We start from the raw sequence: 19,890 nt of genomic DNA on the forward strand, positions 1-19,890 counted from the left end.
TAATTTACCATAATGTATTGAAGTAATGAAGTGTTTTACCATAATGTATTGAAGTAATGAAGTGTTTCACCATAATGTATTGAAGTAATGAAATGTTTTACCATAATGTATTGAAGTAATGAAGTGTCACCATAATGTATTGAAGTAATAAAGTGTTTTACCATAATGTATTGAGATTTCTCCAATTTGGAACAGCAAAATGTTATATATATGTATATGTTTACCAGTGATAGACTATGACCTTCTCACCTGGTTTCCATTGAAAAAGTGGACAGACATATGAAAGTGTTTGTTAGATGAAAGTTCAAAGTTCTGAGAAATGTCTATGTGTTAACCATGTAACAATTTTTACATATTTTATTTTTATTCTCAAGGGTGATGATTCGGAAAAGGACTGTCAAGTAATAATAACCAATGTAATTCTACAGAACCACACAAGTAAGCTTACAACAAAGTTATGAGATTATCAACAGTAAATTAAGATGAGCTTGATAACGGAACAAACAAGAGAAGACAGGAGGTGGAGTTAATATAGACAAGGAGATTGAGGTAATGATTACGTCATCGCCACTTCATTGTGGAGATGACGTAACGATTACGTGATCGTTACGTCACCCTTAACAAGTACTGAATATGCTAGGTTGATATGGTTGTGGCTGTGACTATGTTTGGAAGGTTTACAGAGGGTTGGAAAGCCTCAGCCTTGGTTCCAGCACCAGCAGCAGAGATCCTCTGATGATTCCAGGACTTGCTAGATGTCTTCATTGTCATCTGGAGAACAACACAATCAATCAATCAATCAATCACTCAATCAATCGATCTAATGTTTAGAAAATGTGCCTCAGAAACCCTTAAAACTGCATCATACGCAATTGCCTGAGGTCCCCCATGGGTCCCCATGTCTTTTATTTTAATTTCAAAATGAGCCCATCTACAAGCTCACAATGCGTTGCATCGCGACATATTGTGAGCTTGTAGATCGCCTATTTTCGCTTCTTGTCCTTGACCTTTCTTTTTCTTTTTACAAATGTGTGTACTACAGTGTAGTGTGACAGGCTGTGTCTGATCATATAAATACAGATAATAATTATGTACAGTGTAGTGTGACAGATTGCGTCTGTAGAAATCTACAAGCTCAAAATGTGTTGCGAGCTTACGGCTCTGCTACTTTTGAGTGACACTGTGTGATAGGGCAAGTAGGGCATTAATTTACGAAAAAACACAAAAAGGTGAAATATGGATATAATGGTAATGTTTCATGTATACACTACACCAGTGGTTCCCAAACTTTTTAGCTGAAGACCCAAAAGGGAAATTGTATGTCTTCCCGTGACCCAAACTAGTGAAAATAGCAGATCTACAAGCTCACAACATGTCACGATGCAACGCGTTGTGAGCTTCTAGATCTGCTATTTTCACTCCTTCTTAAGGTTCTTTTTTTTCTATTTTTTTTAATTCATGGAATTTCTTTGATCTTTTTTTTTTTTAAATACCATAGGTATATTTATTTGTGACCCATAAAAATGTGTCCACGACCCACAAATGGGTCCTCACTCAGTGTTTGGGAATCTTGACTACACAGTGTGTGACAGGCTGTGTCCGCGCTGATGGTATTCTCAGAGGTTAAAGCTTTACTTCAGCCAGCTCCATCTTCCTCTCCCAGGTGCGGAGGCTGCCCTGCAGCTTGTTGTGTTTGTCCTTGACCTGGATGTACTGCAGGACCCCAGGAACGCTGTACTCTGCCAGCTGACTGCACAGCTTCTGGTTCAGCCTCTCTGCCGTTGAAAGCTCCTGACGATCAGGGACAAGCGGACATGAGGTTCAAGAGTCAAGGTTCAAGGTTCGAGGTGGTTTTATCACCATAGATATAGAAACCTAGATACCTCATTGGCCTCTGCAGTTCATTGGAGTGACCTGTATCGCGGCCGCCATTTTTGAGAAGGCAAGCTTCCTGACTACTGGCCAATCACAGCGTCCTTTCCGGGACTTGTCAGAATCTACTTGTATAAAAATATCCTGTTATATCTTTATACAACTAGATTCTGACAAGTCCCGGAAAAGACGCGCTGTGATTGGCCAGTAGTCAGGAAACTTGCCTTCTCCAAAATGGCACCCGAGATACAGACGCCTCAGAGCCGGAGGAGGCGTCTACCTTTATATGTCTATGTTTATCACGGGTGTAGTGTTAGTAACTAAGTCGTTTATTTACTCGAGTACTGCACTTAAGTACAATTTCTAGGCACTTTTACTTTACTTGAGTATTTCATTTTATACATTCTTTTATACTCCACTACATCTCAGAGGAAGATGTTGTACTTTTATTTGATCGCTTTAGTTACTAGTTACTTTGCAGGTTTAGATTATCGATACTTAATCAAATTATAAATTAATAATCTAACTTTTTCAAAAAGAGCAGATGTACAAGCTCGCAACAATGTTATGCGTTGTGAGCTTGTACATCTGCTATTTTCGAATAGCTGAAACACAGCTTAAGTGGTTAATGATCAATAATTATGCAAGGGATAATCAATGGGGAGCAGGTCATTATTGAGAAATAAACAATAACATAATTAGAAAAAAACTAAAACATAGCAAAAATTGCATATTGTGATGCGTTGTGAGCAAGTAGATCTGCTATTTTCGCAATAGAAATTTGGTGCAGAGTTTTTTTTTTTTTTAAAGGAAAAAGAAGGAGGGGGCCCAGCCAGGACAGAGCCTTGGTCAACAATGTACAGTATGTAGGGTTTAAGGTATGTGTGTGTGTGTGTGTGTGTGTGTGTGTGTGTGTGTGAGAGACATACCTCATGGACCTGGGCGGTCTCCGCCTCAATCTTCAACAGCAGATCCTTCCTGTTGGCGATGTCGTTACTCAGCTGCTCTGATTCACACGTTACGCTCTGCAGCTTCTTTTGCTGTCACACACACACACACACACACACACACACACACACACACACACACACACACACACACACACACACACACACACACACACACACACACACACACACACACACACACACACACACACACACACACACACACACACACTCGCTGTTGGACATAAATCTTGTATCTCCATATTTCATATTTCTATGTTTTTTTCATAAATTAATGCCCTATTTCAGTGTACACATTTCAGTGTACACTATTTCAGTGTACATGGAGGTATTTGAGCGGAATTGGAGGGGGAGAGGAAAATATTGTTGCTGTCGGGCGGGCAGAAACCTCTTATCTCCATGTTTTAACTTTTTGTGTTTTTTCGTAAATTAATTCCCTCCTACAGCGTCACACAAAAGCATCAAAATTAGCAGCTCAAAACGCGGCGCGAAGCGACGTGTTTTGAGCTTGCAGATCTGCTACTTTTGCTGTTTTTGAATTTGAATCCTGAAAAGTAACAGTTTTGAACATAAAGAGGTTTTCACCCGACAGAGACGATATAGACTGTTATGTTTAATGAAATAACATTGACAGACTGTGAACCTGCTGATGTGTAAAGTGTTAAACCAAACTCAATAACAAACCTGACTAGCACAACTGTTAACGAATAGAAAGCAATATACCTTGTATCTCCATATTTCTAATGTTTTCTCATAGATTAATTCCCTATTTTACACTTCGTCCTACGACAAATATCCAGGTCTGGAAAACAAGAAAACATTGCGAGTTTGTAGATCGGCTATTTTCGGACCCCAATACCAAAGTATAAGGTGGAGTTACCTTGTTGGAGGTGAGTTGTTGAGTGCTTCCAGACAGCAGTTTGAGGCGTAACAGTTCCTTGTTGCTCTCATCAATCTTCCCCACATGTTCACTGTTTCTGATCTTCTGGTGCTGGAATTCAGCCTGGATGGATGTACATAACAAAGTGTTCAGCTGTATTTATACTTTGAAGAACGATAGCCTATATATCTTAAAATATAAATATATAAAGTAAATACAATATTCTTCTGAAAGCAGAATATCTTCAACTGAAAAAAATGCATCGCATCACTTTAGCCTTAGTTTAAACTCTATCAATCATTTAGCTTGGGACTCTCTGGAAGTCATTTGATGGTGGTCCAGAACTTAATCAATGATTGATTTAAGAACTGGAACTTTGACTGTTATAAAAGTAAATAAAGATTTGTGTGGTGCATACTGATAGAACTGTGTGTGTAATCAAATGTTACAGGTGCAGATAGAAATGCGTGGGGTAATCATTTTGTGCAGGCCTCCTCCTTGAATGTTGTACAAAGGGGATATTTAGTTCATTAAAAGGTTCAAAAAGAATTTCTGGAGACAGACAAACTCCCTTTTGAACGGAGATAAACAAGCTTTCATAGTATAGGAGCTCAAGGTCTCTTAGAAATAACAGCTGAATTCTTCAGGTGGGGGTAGATTCTCTATTTGGACATTATAGCCCAGGGGTTCTCAAACTTTTAAAATTCAATGAACCACAGTTTAATATGCAAATTTAGGTCATAGACCTAAATAACCCCCATAACTGAGTGTACAAGTGTGTACATTCTTGTACACTCTGTAACTACAAGAATGTCCATTACACTACATACCTTTTAGGGTCAATTTAGTTCCAAACTATCAGACCCCACTTTGAGTATCACTACTAGCCTATATGTAGGACTGTCACATCATTTGTTAACTATTTACTAAATAATTTGCCGCGCCAGATATCATCGCTGGCAGGCCAGTTCTGGCCCACGGGCCACCTGTTGCCAAACACTGCCCTAAACGTATGTCCCTCTCTGTCCTCTCTATGTGGAGCCTCTGGACCTCGTTGTGATGTCACTTCCTGTCCGTACCTCGTTCAGGTCCTCTTCTGTCTCTCTCCTCTGACGGAGCTGCACCTGCAGTTTTCTGCTCTGGGTTCTCAGTGCCTGGTTCTTCAGCCGAAGCTTCTCCACCTGGTTGTCCTGCGTTGGGTGTTTTTGATTGGTTCAAGTTTTTTATTTACCAAAAATGCATATACAGGAATATAGATTTGTACAGAACATACCTGTCGAAAGAATAAAACACAAAATCCTTGTGCACGCACACACGAGCACCCGCGCATGCATTAAAATAAATCTTAAAATCACTGCCAGTTGAAGCTCCCTAGCTTGGATCTATTAATGTACTTTTCACATTGCTATTAACATGGCTTATTTGCACTGAAGTATAAATGTAAAACAACTTTATGTTGCAATGTGACAGCCACACAGGAGGGGCGAAATCCCAAAACGGCGTTGGCGGCCGCCACGCCTCCGCCGCGCATCTGGCACGACCGCCGCGCGTCTGGCACGAGTGCCGAGCCTCAGCCACAAGCGCCGAGCCTCTGCCTCTCCGCCACAGACCGTCAGTTCTCCGCCGCACCCGCCGCGGCGGAGACGCCACCGTCACGGCGGAACCTGCCACTGACAGCCACTGACCGCCACGGACCCGCCACAACCCGTCACTGAGCGCCACTGACAGCCACAACCGCCACTGACCGCCGCCCGCCACAAGCGCCGCCTCCCGCCACGAGTGCCGCCTCCCGCCACGAGCGCCGCCTCCCGCCACGAACGCCAAGCCTGCCGCCACGAACCGTCACTGACCGCCACTGACAGCCACTTTCCGCCACTGACCGCCACTTTCCGCCCCGACCCGCCACTCTCAGTGGCGGTCCGCCACTCTCAGTGGCGGTCCGCCACTGACAGCCACTCCTCCGCCATGACCGTGGCATATTTTGCGCATTGAGACAGAGGAGCAGTTGAGATTTCATTCGGCCAGATCTTTCTCAATTTTACTTGAATTCTTATAATTTTAATGTTTATATGATCTGTCAAGTTTATATTTTCCGGTCTATCAGTCATGAAATGATTATATATTTTTTTATAATTTATTATAATGTAAAACGATATCAAGCCGGAGTTTTCCGTGCGTAATTACGCACGTGGTCTGCTCTCCCCCCCCCCCCTCTACACCGATAACTCTTTGCCAAAAATAGCCGATCTCCAAGCTCACACTCCGCGCATATAGTAAATAAGATGGTTATTATTATTCATATTATTATTATAATGACAAACAGTGAATGTCTGACGGACAGAAAGCCTTCTCGAATGATGCCCCGTTGAAATTATATCAAAACGAAATCAAAGTGAGTGTGCTCCAACGGCCTGGGTCTGTCTGTCTGTCTGTCTGTCTGTCTGTCTGTCTGTCTATATCTGTCAAGCTCCTTGCCAAAAATAGCCTATCTACAAGCTCACAACGCCTCGCTGCGAGTGACCTTGTAGATCGGCTATTTTTGGTGTGAGTGAGTGTGCTCTAACGGGGGAACACCCTTCCACTTCGAAACACCTCCACATCGACGCACCCCCACTTCGACGCACCTGGGGTCCGACCCACCGGGGGTCCGACACATCGCTAGTCCGACCCGAAATGGATATTTCACCCCCCCACTCCGAAAGTGATTTTTCAAGTCTCTGCATATAAACTCATGCGTAAAATCGTGCGTAATATGCAGCTGTGATGCTCAGATTGACAAGCTCTACAGCTGCTCTACAGCAGATCTACAAGCTCATCGAATATTAATATTTTATTATTATTATTATTATTATTATTATTATTATTACAGCAGATCTACAACCTCATCAAATATTAATATTTTATTATTATTATTATTATTATTATTATTATTACAGCAGATCTACAAGCTCATCGAATATTAATATATTATTATTATTATTATTATTATTATTATTATTCAATATGTAATATTTATTATGTATTATGTATTATGTATGTATTATTTATTATTATTTGGTCCCTGAGTCCTGATGAGAATATAGACGAATCCACACGCCTATATTTATTTTATTATAATGTCAATACAAATATGTATTCTCTAAATATTAATATACTAATATTTCATGAATGAATGAACTTGGTAAAGTGTCTCGTAGGGTCGGGGATGACATGTTGCTATAGTCATTAATTACCCCAACCAACATCGAAGCACCTGTGTGCATTAATCCTTCATTAATCCTCCTTTTATTAAAATAGTGGCCGTCGAGCCATTAGCCCCCCGCCTCCTCGTCCATTCACGCGGGCAGGCAGCCAATCATTACCGTAGTCAGTAGAGCGACCCTCGTCTATGATGCAAATGTATGCCTTTGTTTTCATGGGGTGCCAGGAATGCCATGTGTGGGGGGTCTGGGCCATCACCTGTACTCACCTGGCATAAAAGGGGCTCTGAGAGCAGCTTTAGCCATTCATTACCAAATATAATATTTGTGCAGGTCATCATGTTCGCCTTTTCTGTTATGCTGCCCTTTTTTTAGAATAAAAATACATACATTGAATATACTTGCATATTGTTTTTATTAACGTTTTTCCGTTTTCCCCCGGGGGGGGGGGGGGGGGGATCTCGCCTGCCTTAAATGTAATTCCTGGGAACGCCACTGGTCCCGAAGCAATCCGCGACCCCCCCCCCCTTCCCCCCTCCACCCCGCCCCATGAAAGTAATACAATGTTTGAAAATAGCGCATCTAAGCTCCCATTGTGAGCTTGTAGATCTGCTATTTTTCTTATATCCTATGTATAAAATATGGCTGAAGTGGTTATAATATAATAATCTGCAAAGTGTAGGATTATTATTATATTATTATTCGTTGCATAGTCCAATTCCAACTAAGGCTTGAGTGCGCTCCAGCAAAGGGGTCCGCCCAATCTTTGTGTGATTTTTTTTTTTTTTTACCTTAACCACTTGAACACTAGCATCCCTTTTCTGAGGAGAAGTTTAGCCAAAAATAGCCGATTTACGTTGTGAGCTTATATTACATATTTTATGTAGATAGATAGATATATAGATAGATTTAGGGGTTTTAATATCATTTTTTATTTCTTAAATTATTATTTATTCACCTTGGGGGGAACATAGTCTCGGGGTTAACTGTGCGTGCGTGCGTGTGTGTGTGTGTGTGTGTGTGTGTGTGTGTGTGTGTGTGTGTGTGTGTGTGTGTGTGTGTGTGTGTGTGTGTGTGTGTGTGTGTGTGTGTGTGTGTGTGTGTGTGTGTGGTGTGTGTGTGTTACGGTCGCGGCGTGAACAGACAGACAGACAGACAGACAGACAGACAGACAGACAAACAGACAGACAGACAGACAGACAGACAGACAGACAGACAGACAGACAGACAGACAGACAGTGGGCGTACCGCTGGAGCGCATGCACTGAAGCATTGGTTTGTATTGGAATATGCAAAGAATATTAATAATAATAATCCTACACTTTGCAGATATAAATTATTACATGAACCTTGAGACATATTTTATAGGCTATAAAAAAAAGTAGCCGATGTACAAGCTTACAATAGGAGCTTAGATGTGCTATTTTCAAATATATTACTTTTATGTTTGAAACTTTAAGTAGGCCTATATTTTACAATGAGTGACACCCGGAGGAGCGGGGAAGGGGGGAGGGGGGCTCGCGGATAGCCTCGGGAGCTGGGGGGGTGGTGGTTGGATGGACACACGGCCGACGCGGTCCGTGCGTACACACACACACACACACACACACACACACACAGGGGGGTCCTCAGAGTTACTACAGCGGTCTGCCAAATCTTTGTGTGATATGATTGTTTTTTACTTTATAACCACTTGAACATTAGCATCCCTTTTGTGAGGAGAAGTTTAGCCAAAAGTAGCCGATCTAAAAGCTCACAACTTAGATCGGCTATTTTAGATAGATAGATAGATAGATAGATAGATAGATAGATAGATAGATAGATAGATAGATAGATAGATAGATAGATAGATAGATTCGGGGGTTTTAATACAATGTATTATTCATTTAATTATTATTGTGTGTGTGTGTGTGTGTGTGTGTGTGTGTGTGTGTGTGTGTGTGTGTGTGTGTGTGTGTGTGTGTGTGTGTGTGTGTGTGTTACGGCCGCTGCGCGGACTTTTGACAGACAGACAGACATTAATGAAGGATTAATGCACGCAGGTGCTTCGATGTTGGTTGGGGTAATTAATAGCAACTATAGCAACATGTCACCCCGACCCTATACAAGACACTTCACCAAGTTCATTCATTCAGGAAATGTTAGTATATTAATATTTATAGAATACATATTTGTATTGACATTATAATAAAATAAATATAGGCGTGTGGATTCGTCTATATTCTCATCAGGACTCAGGGACCAAATAATAATAAATAATACATACATAATACATAATACATAATAAATATTACATATTGAATAATAATAATAATAATAATAATAATAATATATTAATATTCGATGAGCTTGTAGATCTGCTGTAATAATAATAATAATAATAATAATAATAATAATAATAATAATAATAATAAAATATTAATATTTGATGAGGTTGTAGATCTGCTGTAATAATAATAATAATAATAATAATAATAATAATAATAATAAAATATTAATATTCGATGAGCTTGTAGATCTGCTGTAGCAGCTGTAGAGCTTGTCAATCTGAGCATCACAGCTGCATATTACGCACGATTTTACGCATGAGTTTATATGCAGAGACTTGAAAAATCACTTTCGGAGTGGGGGGGTGAAATATCCATTTCGGGTCGGACTAGCGATGTGTCGGACCCCCGGTGGGTCGGACCCCAGGTGCGTCGAAGTGGGGGTGCGTCGATGTGGAGGTGTTTCGAAGTGGAAGGGTGTTCCCCCGTTAGAGCACACTCACTCACACCAAAAATAGCCGATCTACAAGGTCACTCGCAGCGAGGCGTTGTGAGCTTGTATATAGGCTATTTTTGGCAAGGAGCTTGACAGATATAGACAGACAGACAGACAGACAGACAGACAGACAGACAGACAGACAGACCCAGGCCGTTGGAGCACACTCACTTTGATTTCGTTTTGATATAATTTCAACGGGGCATCATTCGAGAAGGCTTTCTGTCCGTCAGACATTCACTGTTTGTCATTATAATAATAATATGAATAATAATAACCATCTTATTTACTGTATGCGCGGAGTGTGAGCTTGGAGATCGGCTATTTTTGGCAAAGAGTTATCGGTGTAGAGGGGGGGGGAGAGCAGACCACGTGCGTAATTACGCACGGAAAACTCCGGCTTGATATCGTTTTACATTATAATAAATTATAAAAAAAATATATAATCATTTCATGACTGATAGACCGGAAAATATAAACTTGACAGATCATATAAACATAAAAATTATAAGAATTCAAGTAAAATTGAGAAAGATCTGGCCGAATGAAATCTCAACTGCTCCTCTGTCTCAATGCGCAAAATATGCCACGGTCATGGCGGAGGAGTGGCTGTCAGTGGCGGACCGCCACTGAGAGTGGCGGACCGCCACTGAGAGTGGCGGGTCGGGGCGGAAAGTGGCGGTCAGTGGCGGAAAGTGGCTGTCAGTGGCGGTCAGTGACGGTTCGTGGCGGCAGGCTTGGCGTTCGTGGCGGGAGGCGGCGCTCGTGGCGGGAGGCGGCACTCGTGGCGGGAGGCGGCGCTTGTGGCGGGCGGCGGTCAGTGGCGGTTGTGGCTGTCAGTGGCGCTCAGTGACGGGTTGTGGCGGGTCCGTGGCGGTCAGTGGCTGTCAGTGGCAGGTTCCGCCGTGACGGTGGCGTCTCCGCCGCGGCGGGTGCGGCGGAGAACTGACGGTCTGTGGCGGAGAGGCAGAGGCTCGGCGCTCGTGGCTGAGGCTCGGCGCTCGTGCCAGACGCGCGGCGGTCGTGCCAGATGCGCGGCGGAGGCGTGGCGGCCGCCAACGCCGTTTTGGGATCTCGCTGTCTCTCCAGCCACATGGTAAAATAAACCAATGAAATTAAATGAAAGTCATCATTTTGCATTCATACATGAATACCAAACATTTCAGCAACTTCACATATTGTAGACTACAGTTAGATCTCAACTAATTTTGTTTATTTTGTCAGCACCACCGGTAAGATAATAAATTAATTATGCTTTTTTTGGCATGTCTCAACAAATCTAGCTAACGACTAACCTTGGACTTCATCTTGTCCAAGAGGTAGCGGAGGACCTTCTCAGATGCCATCATCTCCTCTTTGTTCTCCCTCATAGGTTTGGCTGCATCGCGCTCAAACTCGTACCGGTCCTTTCTGGTCTCTGTCAGACGGACCTGTGCCTCCTCTAGAATGGCCTGCAGGGGATGGAAGCAGTGGTGGACAAAGTCCTCAACATCAGTACTTGAGTCAAATTATAGATACTCCTGGTCAAATATTATTCCAACATGTGATCTCCAACATGTGATATGATGTGTGTGTGTGTGTGTGTGTGTGTCGTGCGTGTCATCACCCTGTAATCCTCCAGGGTCTTCTCAGAGCTGTGTTTGAGTGCCTCCAGGTCGGACCGTGTGTCCGCCAGCTCTCTTCGAGCCACGCTGGATTTCTGTTCTATCGTCAGCTGCTGCAGGCGGTCTGGCGTGCTGGACCGAGTCCTCTGCTTCCTTCCACGATTCTGACACACACGCGCACACACGCACACGCACACGCACACACACACACACACACACACACATAGGCTAAACAAAACTGGGTGAACCATTTTCCAAAAAATTGCAGATCTACATGATCACAATGCGTCACTCTGCGACACGTTGTGGGCATGTAGATCAAGAGCAGACCAAGTACAGAGCAACTGTCAAGTCGTAAAAATACACATTAACATGAATCCAACACAGATGGTAGTGCTGTCTAACAAGTCTATGAAGTTATTTATGAAATCTATGAAAACATTTAAGCTGCAACACAATGTTATACACTATGTAGTGGGGGTCCATGCTTCATCTCTCTCAGCTAAGGGGACCTAGGCCTAAAAAAACGTTGAAGACCCCTGTTATACTTCATCTATTGGAAAACAGCAGATCTACAAGCTCACAGCATGTCGTGATGTGTTGCGTTGGGAGCTAGATCTGCCATTTTTAATGTTGGCAAATTTGACAGATTTTGACAAATTTTTATTTTTAAGTATATTTTGATGCCAATACCTTTGTACTTAAAGTCAAGTACGATTTCGATTACAGGACTTTAACTTGTAACAGAGCATTTCTACATTGTGGTATTGTTACTTTTGCAAAAAGTTAAAGTACTTCTTCCACCACTGCATGAGCAGGAGAACGTTGCAAAGAATGTATGTATCTGGATTATGATACAGGTCGAGTGGGCACCTAAATGTGTGCTTTGGAAAAATGGTCAGAAATAATGCAAAGTATGCATGATGTGAACATGCAAGGTACTGTACATCATTATCAGACCTAAATGTACCCTTCAACTTGTGCAACTTGTTTATGTTATAAATGACTGGCTATCCACAGGTTTTGTAGCAATTTAATGAGAATATGTATTTGATGTGGTGCCCAACTCTTCCGGTTACGGTCTGAAGGTACGTACCAGCTCCAGCTGAGAGACCCTCAGTCCTCCCAGGGTCTCAGCAGCATCCTGGGGAAGCAGTTCTTTGGGATCCAGGCGACCGATGAAGCGCTCAAACATGTCGTTCTCTGCCAAGATGAATGCATTGGAGCGCCTTGCAAGGGAGGGAATACAAAATGAGTGGGAAAATGACTAATATTTTAAATACTGTATTACTGTTTCAACCCACTTTCAACCCATGGTGTCCCTATTTTGAGCATGACGTCATTATAGGCAAATTGCAAATCTACAAGATCAGCGATTTCTGGTGTACATGACCAATACTCCTCAAATCTTCACTACTAGAATTGGAGGACAGCCCCAGAGTACCAACTCATAGCAGACCAGATGTCCATTTGCCTTCAAACTTGACACAAAAAGTAACTCCTGGTTCTGGCATTTGGATTAAGTGAACCTTTTACTTTCCGACCTTTACATGTGATGTGTCTCCACTTCTAATAATCACAAAATGTTCACATGTTGCCCTGCAGGTGGCCACTCTTTCTCTCTACCTCTCTCCCTGATACATACATACACACACACACACACACACAGAGAGAGAGAGAGAGAGAGAGAGAGAGAGAGAGAGAGAGAGAGAGAGAGAGAGAGAGAGAGAGAGAGAGAGATGCGCGCACACCATAGAGTTAAAAATAAGGCGCGAGAGAGAGAGAGAGAGAGAGAGAGAGAGAGAGAGAGAGAGAGCAACATCCCTAGATTACGGGAAGGGGTCACACTTTCTTTTTGCTATCTGTTGTCAGTTAAATACATGATTATGACATAGCACTAGTACAGAAACGTGTGCATGATCATGTCCGTTAAAGGTGGTGTAAGTGATGCTTTATGTAAAAAAAAAAGAAAACAGAGATTAGCCTTTCGAATAGCCTAAGTGGTGACTGGTGAGGATTTTGTCCAAATAAACTATTGTAGCCTACTACCATATGGAGAGCGAAATGTCTGTTAATAAGTTACAGTGTCCTTACTTTAACTCCTCGACCCGTCCATTAAGACGCTTTATCTCTTCTTGTGTGGCGTTTTGGTCTTCTTCCAGCTCAGCAATGTCGTCCTCCATGGTTGCTAGCTAAGGTATACACTGATGGTTGCTAAGGTAAACACTGATGGTTGCTAAGGTACACTGTCCTCTTTGGTGAAGCAGAGCCTGCAGTCAGTGGCACCATGCTGTCGTGCGACCATTAATTATCAACCATGTTTACAGTAACAACGTTATTTATTTTATTGTATTTAGAGAATATAGGCCACTGGTCTTAATTGTAAGACTCAAATTAAAGGTTACAGGATTGATGGGCACCAAGGAAGAGTGGGCACCTCGGTGTTAAATTGGCTATTTCTTTCCAAAATGTAATTTAGCTTTGTAATATTTGGAAAATCTTTTAAAGTAAATAATACATGATTAGAACATGCTTGAACATTCGACAAGGTCTAATATTACGATACTTTACATTAAAGGTATCATGACATTCATTTTCACTTTTTTTATTTTCAATGTTTTATTTGGGGTTTTATGACCTCAATTACACCCAAAAAACCTGAACTTAGAACATTCAGTGGATTTTCTGTGGTCTGGGGTTTTGTGAATAATTAGGCTGAAAAGTAATCTGAGCTTGGCCCTTCGACAGTGAGGTCACAGTCGATTAATCCCGCCCACTCTCCTCCTCGCCCCTCCCCTCCCCTATCCTTTCCTTTGGGGGGGGGCGGAGCAGAGGCGATGATTGACAGGCAAAATCCCTCACCAGCGACACCCGCAGGCAAAGATTTCTTTTTTCATTGCAGTTGAAAAGGCTTTAGAAATGTGAGAGAAAAACACCTGCCATGGATCACTGGAATGGAATTTTCACTTAAAACTTTTTGTACACTTTTGAAGGACCAGGACAAAGACTTTGAATGTGGTGTAAAAGTGAATGTCATTAAACCTTTAAGTTAAGACCATTTTTCAATGTTTTTTTTTTTTTTTTAAATGATGTCCCTAATGTCCACCTATCCCAGTGGTGTAAATTAACTAAGTACATTTACTCAAGTACTGTGCTTTAAACTACAATTTTGGGGTATTTTTTACTTTACTGGAGTATGCAAATTTCAATACTTTTACTTATAGCCTACTCCGCTCTAGCCATGGTTCACATGACGCTCGTCTTAGGCCGTGTTGTGACCCTCCAAAAAGTGCCTAGAAAATGAATTTCGTTCCCACGTCTTGGGTCTACTTTTTCAATGCATTTTTGCATAGACAATACCCTTGTGGACTTTGGGTTAAAATACCTCCGCACAAAATCCTGCAGTATTTTTTCACAAGCCAGAAATGTATATTAAAGTGAATAACCAAAAAACGAAAATCTTGTGCTGCCATTTTTGCTTGTAAAATATTGAAAATTGATTTTGGCAACACAAAATCTTTCTCAAATGTTATAAATACGTGTACCTAACATCTGAAACAAGTATTGGTGCCTTAGTGTACTCATGTTTGAATTTTTATCATGAAATGTAGAAAGAAAACGCTTCTACTGAAGTGATTGGTGCCCAGCACAAAGAAACATACACATAGTACATTTAGCTAAAAGCTTATATTTCATACATAGAAAATGTCACAACCTACTGTGTACTGAAAGGTAGGAGAAAAAAAGCAGCACTCCTTGGCCCAAAATGGCTGAAAATCAGCCCCCTAGATTGGAATAATGCCAAAAATGGACTAGAGTAAAATAAATACACTAAAGCTCCAAATTATTACAACATATGGTATGAAATATTTATTAAAATACCACAGTGTGTCACAGCATGTGTCATTTGTACATCAACCCTCCCACCCACACCCCAGATCAGGCCTTCTGTGTCACTCACAGGTATGAACAGAGAAATGTTGGTTGACAGTGCAACAATAGTATACAAATATGACAAAATATGAAAGTGCAGACTGCATCTCCTGTGGATGACCACTGATCACACCATTGATGGATTTGGGGCACCAATTTGACTCAATGAGTGTCTTGCAGCCCTGCATCACCAAACCTTTTTCCTAAAATACCTAGGAAGGACATGTTCAGAGATGTTGCACTTGGTAGGGCAGTGAAAAACCAGCTGGGGGAAATCAGGGGTCAACCTCCACTTCAATTTATCCTGCCTGCAACATAAAATGTTAGGGAAAGATGAGCACAAGTGTATCAATAAAGATGTATTAACAATGATAGCCAATTTAGTTTAAATATACTCTCATAGACGTTTTTGTGAGGGAATACATCTATAATATACTTTTCAGCATAAAGGTTTTTGTTTTGTTTCCCAGAACTGTCAAAGACACACATGGTATTTGAGTTACCTGTAGTTTGAAGCATCAAGATCCTCATGCTTCTTCACTGTGTTTACGAACATCCTTCGTAGCTGGTTTATTTTCAGCACCTCTTGGTCAACTATAAGCCATGGCGGATGACTCTCACAGAAGATCTTGTAGTGGTCAGCGAAGGGTGGTTCATTTCCCCCCCCCCCCCACACACACACACACACACACACACACACACACACACACACACACACACACACACACACACACACACACACACACACACACACACACACACACACACACACACACACACACACACACACACACACACATTAACCATTTATTTATGTTCACATAAAGGAGAAACATACAGGGACACAAATATTATAGGTGCAGTAAGGTTACATTCACATAATCCTGGCATATGTCTTCACGATACAATAAACATGTCACTCAGTACTCTATGGGTATAAGTAACACCGTCTCTGCCATATATGGCGGCTGCCAATTACAGCACAATACTTTGCCAACCTTTTTGCCTCCTTTTTGGGCATCCAAAGTTTTTGAAACCCTCTAACAGCCAGTATGTGGGTATGTCCTATAGGCTGCCAAATATAAAAACAAATAGTCTGCACCTAATAGCCCAGCTCTGAGATGGTATGTAGGAGTGGTTGGTATTTAATGACCTTTGTCATAAAGGCTTCCTCTAGGCTAGAGTCAAAGGTGCAGGCTATCTTATACAGACACTTCCCTGGACTCTTTATCAATCACAACATCTGGTGTATTTAACGATGTAAAGATGTCTGAGTTATCACAGAGATGGAACATGGATGAAATGACACACGAATGTTTAAAATACAGTAATAGTGACAAATCAATATTTGACAGTCCAATATTGACATGCATGTTTTGTTAGCTTATGGGCTTTATCAGCACTGGTGAGATGCAGTGGTGGACATTCACTTGAGTACTGTACGTATTTTTTATGTACCTGTACTTTCAGTGGTGGAAAGTAACTAAGTACATTTACTCAAGTAGGCTACTGTACTCAAGTAGAATTTTGAGGTAGTTTTACTTTCACAACGCGATGTGTTGTGAGCTTGTAGATATGCTATTTTCAATTGATTTTTTTCATGTGATAACATAAAAATTGATTTCAGTCTCATGTTAAAATGTGTCTCCCCCCAAATAAATCTATTGAAAATAGCAGATCTACAAGCTCACAACGCGTTGTGATGTGTTGTGAGCTTGTAGATCTGCTGTTTTCAATGCTTTTATCTGATAATACAATACATTATTTCAGTCTCATGTTAAAATGTGAGCCGCCCCCCCCCCCCCCCCCCCCGTGTGTGTGTGTGTGTGTGGCTCACCTGCTGACGTTTCTGTTTGAGAGAGTTGATCCTTCTGCCGTTTTCCTCTCACATTAATCACATTAATGTATTTTTGTCAATAACACGCTGGTAGAATGTTGCATGAAACCCAGCGTCCTCAGGAGGCTTGTAAGGACCCATATCCACACAATGTTGACGTTTATATAAGTAACGTTGACGCACGTTCTGTAGTTGCCTTGAAACATTCAACCAGGTGTTTGCACTTTCTCCATTAACGGCCCGTACATCTACATAAACGTTCATATTTCAGATTTAAAATGCTTACCCATGGCCATGGATGTTACAATTATGTACGGGCCCAGAGAAGTACCTGTATCTTCCGTATTGTTCAATAAAAAGCCTGTTAATCCGATCGGTGGCCATTTTTACCATATCCTTTCAACTACGTGACCCTATCGGATGGGAGGTGTATTGCACTCTGATACATTATACATCTGTGAGAAAATGGCCACCGATCGGTTAAGAATACTCTTTATTGAACAATACGGAATATACGGGTATTTCTGCGGGACCATACAGAATTGTAACATCAATGGCCATGCGGTAAGCACTTTATATTTGAAATCTGAACGTTTATGTAGATGTACGGGCCGTAAATGGAAAAGTGCAAACACCTGGTTGAAGTTCGGTCGGGACAGACGACCGTCGCGTATCCATTGTTGTACATGTATCCCATCTTGTCCGTGTAAACTCCTGAACCTCTTCTTTCTGGACAGACATACGATTCATATAGCATCGTTTCGAGTCCTTTTGCCGTGCTTTTGAAGGATATTTTCATTGTTTTGACTTATTTTCTTCAGACTGTACCGTTGCTATGGTTGTTGTTGCAGGAAATGGTGGAAATAGAAGCGACCCCATTGGTTGTAACGGGAATCACGTGCCAAAAACCGCACCACCCCTTTGAAAGTATTACGACGCTGCTAAGAAAATAGTACCGACTTTTAAACACTAATTATATAAATACTGCGCCAGGACAGATGTCGGTAATTTTTTTTCTTACTTACTACCAATAGATCTTTTTTAAGAAGCAGAGATTATTTAGGTCCACTTGATGGGAACGAAACTGAACGAAAAGGACCTAGCCAACATGGCCTATTCTGTCATGACACACTGACAGTCATGTTTCAGGGATAAATACTCCGCTCCTGCCCTATCTGTAGTATACAACCCTCGTAGACGTATTTATGATTCTGATGTTTTCTGCACTATGCCCCGCAGATACTCCAGACGTGTAAAAATTTAAAATAAAGGTGCTTACCCGCAAGTCCAAAATGTTAACTGTCTCTACGCGGTAGTAGTTTAATGTAATAATCCATATCTTTCAATAAAGAAGTGTTTTAATGCCGTCTGTGGCCGATTCTGTCGGAAGTTCCCAATGGGAAGTAGTGACGGGGCGCATCTGGTGAAACCCGGAAGTACACTAAATGTAAACAGGAAGTAAACGAGGATGAAAAAATGGCGTTCGGCCACAGACGGCATTAAAACACTTCTTTATTGAAAGATATGGATTATTACATTAAACTACTACCGCGTAGAGACAGTTAACATTTGGAGCTTGGGGGTAAGAACCTTTATTTTCAATTTGTACACGTTTGGAGTATCTGCGGGGCATAGTGTGGGGCGTGAACCCTACAACTCTCGTAGATTGAAAACGTCACAATCATAAATACGTCTACGAGGGTTGTATACTACAGCTACTCCTGCCCTACATCTCAGAGCAGGCAGATATTGTGCTTTTACTCCACTACAATTATTTGAAAACTTTAGTTATACTAGTTACTTAGCAGATACAAATTATTATAACGACCTGGCTGTCAGTGTCAGTGAGTCGATAGAGCTTGGAACATATGGTCCACTTTCAACCATGCAGGGACGTGACGTTGCAGTGGTGGAAAAAGTACTCAAAATGTGTACTTAAGTAAAAGTATCAATACTGCAATGTAGAAATACTCTACTACAAGTAAAAGTTCAGTAATCAAAATTAAATTGAGTAAAAGTACAAAAGTATTGGCATCAAAATATATATATTACCAAAAGTAAACATACTCATTATGCAGAATGTCCCATTTCACAAGTTATCATGTCTAAAATGTATTAAAAATATATTTTTGAAAATAGCAGATCTACACGCTCACTGTTGCATAGCAATGCATAGTGAGCTTGTAGATCGGCAATTTTCAAATAACCAATTAAGTTTAAATAGGGCTGTAAGTGGTTAATGTATGTTTTGTAATAATAATAATACAAATCTACAAAGTCACTAGTAATAATTGTAGTGGAGTCAAAAGTATCTGCCTCTGAGATGTAATGGAATCGAAGTATTACAACATTTGAAATACTCCAGTAAATTAAAAGTACCTGAAAATGTTACTTAAGTACAGTACTTGAGTAAATGTACTTATACTTTCCACCACTGAACGTTACAGAATAAAGTGCGCAGCCCCAGAAATGGAACACAGAGATTGCAGCTAGACTTTAAACTTTTCATGTGTCGACGGGTAATAAATTACATTTTAGCCAACTTATTTTTTTTTTAAGCATAGTTGCTTATTGCCAATTTTCTTTTATACAATTTATTGTTCCCTTCACCCTGTTTGTTTGTTATGCTTCAGTTTAGCATCAGTTTCGTTTCTGTGAAAATGTTACATGTCGTCGTGACGGAGCTGCCAAGTCTGCGCAGATCCGGTCTAGAGCGGATACGGAAGCAGTCACGTGTGTGAGTGGAAATCACCGGGCAATTGGAGGCGGACTCTAGAGCGGATATGAGCACTGAGCAGTAAATAGAAGGAAACCAAGCTTTCTGCGGGTTCTG

The 19,890-nt window shown here is 41.3% G+C and overlaps 1 protein-coding gene across 1 annotated transcript; it reads right to left on the reverse strand.

Moving 5' to 3' along the window:
• Positions 1–633: 633 nt before the first annotated feature.
• On the reverse strand, positions 634–13,470 carry LOC308092359 (cilia- and flagella-associated protein 263-like; the record flags this gene model as incomplete). Its single annotated transcript, XM_080438210.1, has 9 exons — positions 634–771; positions 1,636–1,791; positions 2,802–2,912; positions 3,721–3,843; positions 4,800–4,910; positions 10,979–11,134; positions 11,290–11,451; positions 12,384–12,516; positions 13,382–13,470. The coding sequence occupies 9 exons, from the start codon at positions 13,468–13,470 to the stop codon at positions 637–639; spliced, it is 1,176 nt and encodes a 391-aa protein (XP_080294336.1). The 3' UTR covers positions 634–636.
• Positions 13,471–19,890: the final 6,420 nt, after the last annotated feature.

This window comes from Gymnoscopelus braueri (genome assembly GCF_963280865.1).
Source record: "Gymnoscopelus braueri genome assembly, chromosome: 9".
Lineage (NCBI taxonomy): Eukaryota > Metazoa > Chordata > Actinopteri > Myctophiformes > Myctophidae > Gymnoscopelus > Gymnoscopelus braueri.